Source organism: Malaclemys terrapin, chromosome 10 (genome assembly GCF_027887155.1).
Source record: "Malaclemys terrapin pileata isolate rMalTer1 chromosome 10, rMalTer1.hap1, whole genome shotgun sequence".
Classification (NCBI taxonomy): Eukaryota; Metazoa; Chordata; order Testudines; family Emydidae; genus Malaclemys; species Malaclemys terrapin.
This window is the reverse complement of record NC_071514.1, coordinates 25730155-25744548: the sequence shown is the minus strand read 5'-3', so window position 1 is coordinate 25744548 and position 14394 is coordinate 25730155. Positions and strand designations below refer to the sequence as shown.

General features: G+C 44.2%; 1 protein-coding gene across 3 annotated transcripts in view; it reads right to left on the bottom strand.

Annotated features, from left to right (window-relative positions):
• The window catches only part of TEX9 (testis expressed 9), a 41470-nt gene that overhangs the window by 15658 nt on the left and 11418 nt on the right, over positions 1–14394 (bottom strand). For all 3 annotated transcript variants that reach the window (XM_054042550.1, XM_054042552.1, XM_054042553.1), the window contains exons 5-8: positions 10315–10363; positions 8825–8907; positions 5534–5712; positions 1432–1514 (exon numbers count right to left, since the gene is read on the bottom strand). In XM_054042550.1, the coding sequence (XP_053898525.1) occupies positions 1432–1514; positions 5534–5712; positions 8825–8907; positions 10315–10363 (394 nt within the window). The remainder of the gene's footprint in view (positions 1–1431; positions 1515–5533; positions 5713–8824; positions 8908–10314; positions 10364–14394) is intronic.

The following is a 14394-nucleotide window of genomic DNA, read 5'->3' as shown; positions in this document are numbered from 1 at the left end:
AGGTGAAACTACTCTGGACAAAAACTTTGGATGTAGCCTCAAGAAAACTTTGTCTTAGAAGACTGTGTACGGGAGGCTTTGCCATAAGGGCCTGAATTTCACTGACTCTTCTTGTGGAAGTTACAGCAACAAGAACGACTGTCTTTTAGGAAAGGAGAGACAATGGATCAAGTTGCTAATGGCTCAAAGAAGACCAATGAGGATGGCCAGAATAGCACTCCAAGAAGAGAAGAAAGAGTCTCTCTGAGCATTGGAATGACTCTGATTAGTTTTTATGAGTTCTACTCCTCAGGGCACCAGGGGAAGGGGACCAGTGTCGTCTTCTCCAAGGAGAAGAATCTGGATCTGGCAGCCTATCAGGGGTCCGCACCAGCTCAGAAGACTGACAGCCCTGATGATCTGCAAAGGGCCCCAGGGCCAAAACTGACTTTATGGCATGTTCCATGCTGTGCTGTTTTAAACGTAAGTCCTGAGCAACCTGAATTCTTTCCTTAAAGAAACAACAAATGGAGAACTTTTCCTTAACATGCCCCTCTCCTAGACAGAGCAAACATTACATGTGGAGGATCACTTTGGGGGATAGCCACCCCATACAAAAGACAGTGCTTAAATCCTGGTGAGGGCACAGCATCATGTAACATTATAAATGGAAGTAATTCCTACACTAATAGCTACAAGGATACTACTAATTAACTATTTACAGATAATCTCACTGTTGTCATCAGAAAGTGTGATGTAAAATCTGCACTGGAAGCTCCAACACAAGCTGTGGGCGGTGAGAAGGAACCGAGGGGGGTCGGAGTGCCACTGACCTTATATAGCCTTCGAAGGGGTTGCTATGAGGGCCAGATAATGCAACCACTACCCTGACAGGTACTGCTAAGCAAAGTTCTCCACTTCAGCACACTTGGCATGCATGCATCTGAGTGCAATATTTGTCTACAACCAATTGAAGAAGAATCTTAGTTATCATAGCTATCACAGAATTGCACTGGGAGAGAGGTGATCTCTAAGGTAAACTAGCCCCAAACCATTTAGGGTTTTGCACCTTCTAACACCTTAAATAGCACCAGAAATGGGCAGTCAGTCATACAGATCACGCAGTACAAGTGTAATATACTCTGTTTTGAAAACTGCTCCTTGCCTAAAAATTGGATCACACAGAATATGATGGTTTAAAACATCCTATGAATTTTTTTAAATTATACTTTTAAATCTTTAGACTAAAGATTAAATATGTATGAAACACAGAAAACGATATTCTAGGCTCTGGATTCATAAAGAGGAAAAATAGTTATGTAGAACCCTCACTGTCTAATAACTGAAGCTATAGCATCCCACTATGTATCCTAATATAGCCGAATTAACAACAGTGTTAAATGGAAGGGGAACATGTTCAGTCTCTACTGAATAAGAACACTCAATTCTTACCTTTTTACTACATTCACGTACTATACTATCCAGCTCCTCCTGCATAACACGCAGCTTTGCCTTAAGAAATCTGATCTGGGCTTCTGTGAATTTAAATAGTCACATTTAATACCCTTAACTTATAAATACTTCTATGAAATATGACTGATTTTTATTTGCTTTGATTCAAACTGGATCACGTTAGGAACAAATTGTTGTCAACTGCAGACTTGTTTACAAAATACACCATACATACTGTTTAATGCAATTATGCAAAATACTGATTTCCAAATAAAATTTTCATGTAATTTGCTTGTTCTTAGACCAAGTTGTGGATAGCGGGTTTTTTTGTTTTTGTTTTTTTAAAAGACTTACTAAATTCAGCACTCTTAAAACGTAAAAAAATGATAATTGTGGAAATGGCATCTCTATGCTGATCCACAGCACAGGTAGAGATTGGATAGGAAGTACAAGATTCCCCAAAACTGTCATGACAATATGCCTCAAGGAACCACATCTAAAAGTGAGAAGGTAGTGCAGTCTTCATGCAGATTCAGCCCAAAGCACCTCTGCTGTGACTGACTGCCATTAAGAATGTCTACTATGAGGGTGGTATCTGTGACAGGGAACTGAACTGGGATCACCAAATCATTTCACATAGGTCAGTGCAATAGCTGTCGGATAAAAAGCAACAGAGGGTCCTGTGGCACCTTTGAGACTAACAGAAGTACTGGGAGCATAAGCTTTCGTGGGTAAGAACCTCACTTCTTCAGATGCAAGTCAGTCTTCAGTCTTGCATCTGAAGAAGTGAGGTTCTTACCCACGAAAGCTTATGCTCCCAGTACTTCTGTTAGTCTCAAAGGTGCCACAGGACCCTCTGTTGCTTTTTACAGATTCAGACTAACACGGCTACCCCTCTGATAGCTGTCGGATAGTTACTACTATCAATTTTGGCTGGATTTTAAATATGCAAATGGCTCTATCTTACATGACTCTTGAGCCATCTAGCTTTCAAGCAGTAAGTGCTGAGGGTTTTTGTTCAGTTACAGTGAAATTCACCCATCCCTGCTTAAAGCTTGAGTAACTGGCTTTTGTGAAGGTAACTTTGTGGGGGCTGGGTGGATGGAACTGACACCTCAAACCACAGACAAGCCACTATTCTAGCAGAATGGAACAGACAATTACCTCTCTAGGTTATTTACATGAGATTTTTGGGCCAGTGGATAATCCATTTATTGTGAACCTAGTAACCTCTCTTGGTTTGTCACCAATGGTTCCATCTGTACTGGCCTATTTAGAACATTAACTGCTAAATTCTGGTGTCCAGGAGACATTCAGGCATATATTCCAACTGTCTGTGGATGATCTGAGAAGCGGAAATCAGTCCAAGGTCTTTTTCAGCTTCCAGATCCAGTTATGGAAACAGTCTCCAATGCTCAAACACAGAGTTCAATCAGTAACTCTCTCAGGCTAGATAGCCACGTGGTGTTAGTTCAAGATGCCTTGTTCCCATTGCCAGACACTAAATTAATCCTTTTCTCCATCCTGAATTTATATAGCAGATGGTTGTAATATTCTCCACAGCACACTTATATTTTAATTGAGAACTCAGGGTCACAAAATAAATAATATGAGAGATTCACATAGATTCTCCTTGATAGGTATTCCCAAAGTGTCTCATACAAATCACACAAGGCCGAAGATCAAGCAACTCCTACCTTGAATCCTCTGTCAAGTACTGATTGTTATCACCATGCAGTTAGACACCAACACCATAGCATTTTGACAATGTAATAAACCTCTAACTTCACGCTTCCTTTCACACGATGGGTCTATGTGACAGAGTGTATTGGGCCCTTTGAGGCCTCCGGCTGAAGCCTCCTGGTTCTATCACACCCCACCCCAGGAAACAGGGCCAGCTCCAGGCACCAGCTTGTCAAGCAGGTGCTTGGGGCGGCCACTCCGGAGAGCCACCAGCTATTCGGCGGCAATTCGGCGGACGGTCCCTCACTCCGGCTCGGAGCAAAGGATCTCCCACCGAATTGCCGCTGCAGATCGCGATCGCGGCTTTTTTTTTTTTTTTAATTTTTTGGCTGCTTGGGGCGGCCAAAACCCTGGAGCCGGCCCTGCCAGGAAAGGAGCAGCAAAGATGGATCCCTTAGGCCTGTCTAGAAAAATTGCAGAGAAGTAGCCAATCAGAGTACAGCAGGCTCAGTTAAAAGTAGCTGTAGGGCCTAAGCATGTCAGTGCCTTACTGTGACCAGAGGAGCAAGGAAGGGTGCTCTTTTCTGGAGCTCACGGGAGAACCAGAAAATGGGTTCTGGTGGCAGTGGTATTTAATGTGAAAGAAGAGGAGTTGAGAACTTCAGCACCGAGGTAAGGGGGAAGAGAAAGGGGCTATGTGGGAAGAGGCTCAGGGAATAGCAGCAGTGAACAAGAGACAGTGGTATGTGGCTACTGTTTATAAGCTCCCTGGATTGGGACCCAGAACAGTAAACAAGCCCGGGTTCCCCCACTGGCCACTAGTGAAGTGGCCAAATCCTCAAGAAGGGGACAAGTTTCGTTTACAGCCCAAGCAAAGGGCTGGAATTTAAAGGGTTCAGGGACAGGGCTGAAGACCCTGATAAGGGCAGACACACTATCTGGTGAACTCTTTGTTACCACCCACCCCCAGAAGGGGACTGAAGTTAAGGAGTGACCTGGCTGGAGAGCTGGGACACTAGACAACTGTTGAGGACACAGAGTCTCCAGGGAGAAAGCCCTGGGGGTAGTGCTCCAGAACAGGCAGAGACAGGCTTAAAGCTAGCCCAGAAGGGGCTGAGAACTGCTCAGAGACAGGGCTACAGACACCAAAAAGGGCACAGCGATAGTCCTTGTTGGACCTTTGTCACCCCGGAAGGGATTAGTCCATTTCAGACTGTGTGTGACTTAGCCAGTGGGTCAGCCCTCCAAAGATGTGCCTGCAAAGGTCAACAACTTACAGGCGGCACCAGGAAAAAGTGCAGGATCACACACCACTGACAGGAGGTGCCCATGAGAGGTGAGTGCACCCTGTCACAGACACCGTAAACCATTTCATAACCAGGGCCGGCTCCAGGCACCAGCATTCCAAGCAGGTGCTTGGGGCGGCAATCTGCAAGGGGCGGCAGTCTGTATCTTTTTGCCACCCCAAGCAGCGCGCCGAATTGCCGCTGTGGACGGCGGGGGCAGTCCATGTGCCGTTAGGGCAGCACGTGCGTTTCCGCGGCGGCGGCAATTTGGTGGCAGCTTCTATGTTCAGCTGCCATTCTATGTTCAGTGGCAATTCGGCAGCAGCTGGCGCCAAATTGCCGCCGCTGCCCTAACAGCACACGGGCTGCCCCCACCATCTGAGGCGGCAATTCGGCGCGCTGCTTGGGGTGGCAAAAACAGTAGAGCCGGCCCTGTTCATAACTCTACCAGCTTGTCATACCACAGCCAAAAAGGCAGGTGTGCATCATGCCTTTAGCTTCACTGACAAAATGCTACAATCCCTTCTCACATTCTAGTTATTGCTACGACAAGTGTAAAAACACCATTTGGAGTGAGAAAGATCCAAAGGTTCATCATTGAAGCATTGTAGCTAAAACATTACTTCATAAGCTACTTACCCAAGTTCCACAGCATGGATCTGCTGAAAGGATTTAGCCCTAAAGACAAAGGCTGTGAAAGGATTTTTATCTTATGGAAATACAGCCTTAAAACCAAATCCTGTCCTCGGATACATATTTGCAACTCCCAATGAAGTTAAAAAAAAGTTATGCACTGATCTAAAGTCACAATTTTGTCCCAGGTAACTCACATGACCTCCTTCCAGAAGAGGCTGATGCACAGCTAAAGAACAAAGGTAAGTTAGGTTTCCAGTGGAGTAGGGACACCAACCCATTCTTTCCATGTTGATTTGTATGTGACCTGGGAATCCACACAGAAAAAAGTCACATCTTGTTCCCCTCATCCACTCCCCAGAGCAGTAATCTGAACATAATTTAAGAGTTATAGAACTTTCTCCTATAATCTATACAGAAATGATAAAATATAGGGTTTTTCAGAAGATTCTAACAGTAAGGAACCAAGGATAAGAAAATGCATAGCTATAGGAACCTACCTGTTCCAATTTCATTTCCTACACTTGGAATAATATCATCATCTAGACTTTCAAGCAAGTCTCCTTCCTCCAGTTTTCCTTCAATTTTACTTATTGTCTTTGCAAGAGAAAAATCTGTGAAGTCCTCCAGGATGGCAACATCATCAGCAGCTTTTATATCAATGCTTCTTAGTTTTGCACTAAAATTCCATAATAAGAAATTTCTAGACTGAAGTTATGATATTCCAAATAAGCTACAAAAATACTTAAATGGCAGTCATTTATAATTGTACAAAACCATTTAGCTATGTGCAGTCTGCTATTACCTTCATCTTTTACATTTGTAAAAAAGATACAATGCCAAATTTGTACCATTTACCAAAAAATCTTTCCTACATTCAAATTAGGTTCAAACTAGTAGCAACAAGTATCATCTACTGGCCTTCACACCCAAGTTACTGTGGAACAGGGATGGGCAAACTTTTTGGCCCGAGGGCCACATCTGGGTATGGAAATTGTATGGTGGGCCATAAATGCTCACGAAATTGGGTGTTGGGATGCAGGCTCTGGGGTGGGGCTGGGTATGAGGGGTTGGGGGTGTAGGAGGGTGCTCCGGGCTGAGACCGAAGGGTTTGGAGGGAGGGAGGGGGGAATCAGAGCTGGGGCAGGGAGTTGGGGTCAGGGGTGCAGGCTCCGGGCGGCGCTTACCTCAAGCAGCTCCCAGAAGCAGCAGCATGTCCCCACTCCAGCTCCTACGCGAAGGCACGGCCACGCAGCTCTGAGCGCTGCCTTGTCCGCAGGCGCCGCCCCTGCAGCTCTCATTGGCTGTGGTTCCTGGCCAATGGGAGCTGCAGGGGTGGGGGCAGCATGCGGAGCCCCTTGGCTGCCCCTACGCATAGGAGTCAGAGGGGAGACATGCCACTGCTTCTGGGAGCGTTGCAGAGCAGGGCAAGCCCCCGACCCCACTCCCCGGCTGGAGTGCCAGAGCGGGGCAAGCCCCGGATCCCGCTCCCCGGCTGGAGTGCCAGAGCGGGGCAAGCCCCGGATCCCGCTCTCCAGCAGGAGCTCGAGGGCCAGATTAAAACGTCTGGAGGGCCGGATGCGGCCCCTGGGCCGTTGTTTGCCCACCCCTGCTGTAGAAGGAAGAAATAAAACTTGATTGATTCAAATTCTGTGTGACAGCCATATTGTGTGCAGAGAAACTCATCTTCTTAGTGACAGGAGGCTGCAATAACAATGATTATTTAGCCTGGAAAGGGAAGGCTTTATTAAGATATTTTAAATTACAACATAAGTGTTCCTTTTGATTAAGATAATCTATCTGCATTGGTCTTCTGCCATAGACACTGTTGATCATTCTCCCCTCTCTTGGCTTTTGCAACTCTGTCTTCTTCTGCTTCCCCTCCAACCTTTCTGACCTCTTCTCTGGTATCGCCTATGGCCACTCCATGTACTCCCCTGTCACTATCAGTTGGCAATGGCATCCTTCAGAATTTTGTCATACTCATTCACTATTTCTTCTTTGGTGACCTTCATCTGTTCTAAATTCAGATTTCCAAATCCATTTTGCTTGTCCTGATTTCAGCTTCCTGTCCTATTTCACATCTACTGTATCAAATTCACTCACACCCAAGACTGAGCTGCTAATCTCTTTTATTAATCCCTCTCTGCTCTCCTATTCCTGACAATTCTGCTATCCTCCATCTCAAGTGCACAACCTTGGTGTCATCTTTGACTTCTCACTCTTTCCCCCTTACAGCCAGTGACTCTTGCTGTTTCATCTAATTCTACTGAAGCTCACCCCTCTCTCTGTTATACTTATGCTAAAATTTACCATCTCATCCCTGGATTACTGAGATATCCCCCTTACTCTGCTCCCACCTCCATTCTATCAAAAATGCTATTTGTCCCTCTCCTGCTACTTGAAATGTCACCTGTCTCCCTCTGATGGGGTTTACAGACCCCTCACTAAGACGAAAGAAGTAGTACTGGGATAAGAAGGCCCGCCCTTCAGCAGTTTCAGAGCATGCTCCAAATGGATGGCCTGCTTAAAAGGAGACGGATAGGCAAGGAGGGGAAAAGTGAAGGAGAGACTGGCTGCAGGCAAGTAGCCAGGCTGTAGCTTCTGGGACAGAAAGATCCATCTACAGGGGAAGAATCTGGACTCTGGGTAAGACCCAACTGAGCAGCGAAGGGCTTGACTCCCTTTTTCTTGCCTCTTCCCCACTTCTCCCTGACAAGGAGGAGCAAGTGGGCACTGGAAAATGAGCTGGGAACACCCCACAGACTATTTGAACTATTGAGACTGTGAGAGCAATCCTCTGCTGAGAGGGAAGCAAAGCACCATGACCATGCTACAAACTGAAGCGAGAACAGGAGGAAAAAGAGGTATCCCTGAGGAGGTTAGTTTTTTGTACCAACCAGAGGGAACTGAGACTCTCCTCACTACTTGGGCTGGGACCTTGTGGAGTGGCAGGGCCTGGGGTCCCCAACCCTTACCCCTCTAACTGACCAGGGGAACCCAGGGAGCACCAGGGGATGGGAGAACTGTAACTCAACCACTAGGCCTTCATATTGCTTGGCAAGGCCATCCCAAGACTCAGACTGTTGAGCCATGGGCCTGATCCCTAGGCCTGCTAGCCTCTAGTGAACCCTACTACACTCCCTTTCTACGTTTTATACCATATCAAAAGCACTTTATAAAGAGATTAGGGCTAGTAGATTAATTTTCTCCCTACCTCCATCAATCAAAACTTCTCACAATATTAAAGTACCCTACAAATTTTGCCCCTATCTTTGCCTCTTATCTGTCATCTTGGTGAATCTTGAGCTCAGATACCACTGTAATGGGCACACTAAAATATGTAGACAGATGCCTTTGGGACCTATGGGCCTTACTCTTCCCCTTTTTCAGCTGCAATTACTCTGAACTGCTGTGCTCAAGCGCATTCATTCCAGGTGCCTCTAGTAGAATGCTTTCCAAACCAGGACCAATAGGTAGAGATCTGCTTATTCCTCTTTCATTGAGACAAAGTTTAAATCACAGCCTTGACAAGTCCTTTGTTTTAAATTTGTGATAAGCCACAGTTTCATTGCTGTAGTGTTAACCATGGCTACTCATTAAAGATTTCCAGCTGCTTTATGTAGGCGAGCATAGAGCAGAAATAGGATTAAGTAAACTATAAGACATTTCAGACACAAAGTATATTTGTATAAATGTGTATCAATATAAAAAAAAAAATCAACTAAAACTATTCTAGTTTCATTACCAGAGTATAAATTTTAAATAAATGCAGTGTACAATTAATGTACCTTGAAATTGTTCTCTTTCCCTTACTGCCAGAGTGTGGTCTGTTCTGAGCTGTAGACATGGAACCAGATTTCTTGTTTGGTTGCTAGGGGAAAAAGGTATTATCATAAATATGATCCTGACTACTGAAACCATGACACTTTTTCTAGCACAACTATTTTTCCATTTTCCTGTAGTCAAACTATGACAGTCAAAAGGAATATTTTGAACAGTCTGATTTTCAAAGCCTGAGACACCCAAGAAACTAAAACTTTTTTTGCCTAATTTGCAAATGTTTTTACTGCTACTGCATGTGCAGACTTGTTATCTGCATGTACAAGTGACTAAACACCTATTTATTTGCACATTCAAAACTGACTTGCATGTGCAATCATGAGTATGCACAAATAAGGTACACAACTGTTACTGAGCCATTAATGTACAAACACTTCTAATGTACTACAACTAAATAAGCAAGATTATTCCACCTAGACACCAAGCTGAATCCATCATACACTTGGCTCATGAGTACAATCTCAAGTTAACAGACATTGCTGTTGACAGCGTTTGCCACCCCTTCTAAGTCACCAATGGAATTAGCATATTTTTAGTCTTGCTAGATCTTTCTTCTGCAGTAAAGTTACTGAGTAACTTTCTGAGCTTACTCCCAAATTAAGAGTCTCCAAGAATCAGCTTTCTTTGCTATGGTCTTTCTTAAAGGAAACACTGTGGAAACTTTAGCTGAATCCCTAAAGGATGCAATGTAGCTAAAGCTTAAGAGGCTAGTGAGTCTTTGCATTTGTTCCTGGCCTTTTTTATCCATTATTTTCTTCTCATAATATCCAGTTATTTTGCTCATTAACTTCTTTAAGAGGACTTTAATTGAAAAATAACAGTATTGCCATTAACATTACACTGACAAGAGAAGAAATACACAAAAATTTTGTCTAAGAAAAAGGCAGTATTATAAAATTTTACATGTCACCTTTAATCTAAGGATCTCAAAATACATACTGAAATAATAGCTCCATTTTACATAGGAGTAAAATATGGCCCAGAAACTAAGAGCTTGTCTACACTTGAAATGCTACAGCAGCACAGCTGCATCACTATTGCACTTCAGTGTAGACACTAACTATGCTGACAGGAGGGGTTCTCCTGTCAATAGGTAATCCCCCTCCCCGAGAGGCAGTAACTATGTTGAGCTAGCACTGTCTGCACTGGAGGTCAGGTCAGTTGAACTATGCTGCTCTGGGAGTGTGGATTTTTCACATCCGAGTGGCATAGGTAAGCTGACAATGTTCTAGCATAGACCAGGCCTAAGTGACTAGTGTAAGGTGACCTAGCAAGTCAGTAGCACAGCAATTTGCAAAAATAGAACCCAGGAATCCTATCTCCCAGACTTCTGCTTTAAACACCCCATAGATTTTCACCACTCAGTACAGTTTCTAGAATGGTAGACATAGCTATCTGGTAATTCCATTAAAGAGCAAAGTTTGCAGAGTTTCAGTACCTTAATATGCGAAAGTGTAAGGATTGGCAGTTCAGGAGAAAGCACATCTCTGAAAAGAAAAAGAAAAACGAAAGTAAATTGTTTTGTAAACTCATAATAAAACAAATACTTAAAGAAAAAATATTCCAAAATGAACTGTGCTTTTTATTCTGCTGGTTCTGACATTTTACATACATCAGACCAAAACAGTAAAAGTGAACGTAAAATTGGAGAAAATGCACCAACTGCTTTTTTTACTAAAATTATTTTAATCCAATAAATCCAGTTGGTTTGGGAATTCAGTGTCTTCAATGATAAAGAATAAAAGAAGATCAAGACTAAGGGCTGATCAGTGAAAGAAAGTTTAAATAGTTTACCATGTGGTAGGCTGAGATGAATTAAATTCCCAATGCAACTCTGTGGAAGCAAATTAAAAAAAAAACCCTGCAAATAACTTATTTATGTGATTTCTTACCCATTTCTTAAGCCTCCTTCACTGCTGATCATAAAGGGATAGAATTGTAGTCCTGACTGATCCCACACACAGGGACATAGGTTTTATTCCCCCATATATCTCACTTACACAGGATGCTCCTGGTATGGTACATCTATTTAAAGGTCATTGTTTGCATAAATAACAAAAAATGTGGTGATGCTATTCTCAGCCTCTACTCAAGAGGTCTGTTAGTAAACAACACTACTAACTAAACAGGGGAGGAGGGAGTGCTATGTGGGGATTGGTGATGATCATGTGACTTGTGGTGTTCCATGTGACTTTCCAAGACCATATTTTAAAAGTCTGTGGCTCAGTGGGCTAGGTAGGGAGTGGAGATATCACCTACAGTTGGTCTTTCTATGGTAACAAGCTTGATAAGACAGTCAGGAAACCTGGTTGAACAGAACTGTGAAAAAGCCTAGGAGGTACCTAGGGCCAGGACATCAAAAGACCCTGAGGATGGTACAATCAGAAGAAAATAACCTGGACAAAATAGCATGGTGGGAAGTTAACACTTTCACTTAGCGAACTGGGATTTCAGCAAAGGTGGGGGAAATCCCCTATCTCCTTCTACAGCCTTCTACCAACAGGGCAAAAGGATTGCTGATCCTAGTAGGGGGTCTAGAAAAGGAAGTGCAGTCCATCTTGAGTGAAGACATTGTGTGGCCCTGTGAAGGTGAACCCTGAGCAATCATGGGAAGAACTGTGTGTTTTGAGGAAGGCCGGAAGATGATTTTAGACTTGTTCTGGCCCCTCCAGAAGCGATGGAGGAATTGCATGACTTAGCCAAAGGGCTAAATCATATCAGGGATCCAACACTGCTGAGTCAGAGGACCACCAAAGGAAGAAAGTGGATGAACCCAGAGTAGGAACGCTGACGCAGATATCCCCCTTGGCTTCCAACTGGGTAAAATGATCAGATATGAATAGCCATCCACACTGTTTTGCCCTTGCTACTTCCTTATGTTAATATCCCTTCCTGGACTCCTTCTCTGCCCTGTTCCTAAATCTCTAACAGGCTTCTTCCTATCTCTATTCCACCAGCCTCTGACTATTTTCCCAGCTCTCTTGCCTTCTGCTATGACAAGTCCAACCCTAGGCCTTTCTTCCACTCCCCATCTTTCCAGCGAACCACAGGCTTTTTCTTTTAGTCTTGGCTGGTTGCCTGACTCCCTCAGCCATACAACTCCAAACAATCCCTCCTGCAGACATTTCCAGTGTTCCTGGTCTTAAATGGACAAACCCTAAATTATGCTTGGAGACATAGCACTTGCTCTTAAAGATGCTCCCTGACTGTTACAGGCAGAAACAGAGAACCCTAAACTATTTGACCAGATATTGAGAGCTGAAAATTAGGTTACAAATTAAATAGGTTAAAAAAAAGGAGAGTGTGCTGGCCGTAAAATGCCTTTTTTTTTTTTTTTAAATTGTTTTCAGACACATCTGCCACCCATTACTTGGTATTAAAAATTAGAGAAATTTTCTTCCCTCTGCATCTTTTTACTCCTTTTATTCCACTCTAAACCAACTGTCACACCTATACCTGTAAGGGCTGTCAGAGGTGTACTACCAAATACCATTTTGGACTTAAGCATGTAACAAATTTCTCCCCTGAGACTGACTAAGGGTGCTTGCCTTATGCTCTCTCCTGAAATTTCAACATGCATGTGCCACTGACTCCAGGTGGCTTCTCCTAAGCCAAACTTTCCTAACAGTAGATACTCTGTTTAAGAGCACCAAGCTGTGGCTGATCAAGGACACCTGTCACACTCAAAGACCACCCAGAGATGTTCAAGAAAAAGGCAATATCCTGTAGGTTACTGCTGAAAATATCTGTAACAAAAAAAAACGTGTGTTTGGGAGTGCACATTGTTTGGTATTTTGTTTTTTGCTTTAAATACATGATAGTTGCAGATAAATGGTCCATGTTGAGATGCATCTATTCTCTTCGCAAAAACCATTTATCTTCTACCTGAAGCAGTATCAAACAGAGGAGGGTCATGTCTCATGCTGTACTACTTATCAGTAAAAACGTAGTGCAATTGAACAAATAGTAATCAGAGCTCTAGGAACACAGCAGGATTCTGTAAAGCAAAAGATTGGTGTCTAATTTACACATTTTAGAAGGAAATAAGATCTTTATTTTCCCCTCCAAGAAAAGAACTTTTTTTTATATACAATCTGTCTGCTGTTTATGAAACCCCTCTGTTATACCCCGTTTACTCTACAGGATTTGGTATGCCAGCGAGATCAATGTCAACTACAGTAAACTGCAATTTTTAGCAGGATCCTAAACTTTGAGCATTCTGTCTCAGAGTCCAATACTTTTATTCTTGTGGCACAGGAATGTGGACAAACTACAGCCCATGAGCTGTTTTAAGCCGGCCTGCAAGCCGCGCCACATGGCTCGGCCCCGCTCCGGCCGGGGCGCTGGGTCAGGGGCCACACCACACAGTTCGGTCCCGCTCTGGCGCTCAGCCAGGGCCAGACCACTGCTCAGCCCCACTCCGGCCAGGGCGCTGGGTTGGGGGCCACACCACGTGTCTCTGCCTCGCTCTGGTGCTCCTGCTGGTGCGCATGGTCAGGGGCCGCACCACACAGCTCTCAGAAGCCGCAGCATGGCCCCACTCCGGCTCCTACACGCTTCAATGGGAGCTGCAGGGGCAGTGTCTGTGGATGGGGCAGGGTACAGAGCCGCCTGGCCGTGCCTCCGCATAGGAGCCGGAGAAGGAACATGCCATTGCTTCCGGGAGCCGCTTGAGGTAAGCGCCGCACAGAACCTGTGCCCCCTGAGCCTCTCCCCATGCCCCAACCCCCTGCCCCAGCCCTGATCTCCCTCCCGCTCTCCAAACCCCTCAATCCCAGCCCGGAGCACTCTCCTGCACCCCAAACCTCTCAGCCCCACCCCAGAGTCCACACTCCCAGCCGGAACCTGCACCCCTGCCCCAGCCCTGATCCCTGATCCCCCACCCTTCAAATCCCTCAGTCCCAGCCCAGAGCACCCTCCTACACCCCAAACTCCTCATCCCCAGCCCCACCCCAGAGCCCACACCCCAAACCCCAATTTTGTGAGCATTCATGGCCTGCCATACAATTTATGTTCCCCGATGTGGCCGTCGGGCCAAAAAGTTTGCCCACCCCTGTGCTATTACATACCAATCCTTTTTATAGTGTCTTTCATCAGTAGAGCTGAAAATAATTGTCAGAAAACAAAAACCTATACAGTTGTTATACCCATTTTATAGCCAGAGAAACAGACTCAGAAAGATTAAAGTGTGGCCAGAATAGGACTATGAAAATATTTTGCATAACATATCTGCTCCTTGTGTTCAGAATTATATCTGCTTATTTTATTGACAAATCAACATCTTACTATTCTTCTTAAATACAGGAGAAATGCAGCTTTGGAAAAAGAAAATGGATTCTTTTCTGGGTAATGAGTCATCAGGTATAGTGTAGACACACATTAAATGCAAATTTTGAAGAAAGTAAACACTAAGCTTAATTATGTGTTATAATTGTTACTAATTACATTTTAAAGTAAAAAAAATCCACTTTACTTTTCACTACTTATGCTTCTTATTTTTTCCATTTATCTCCACATG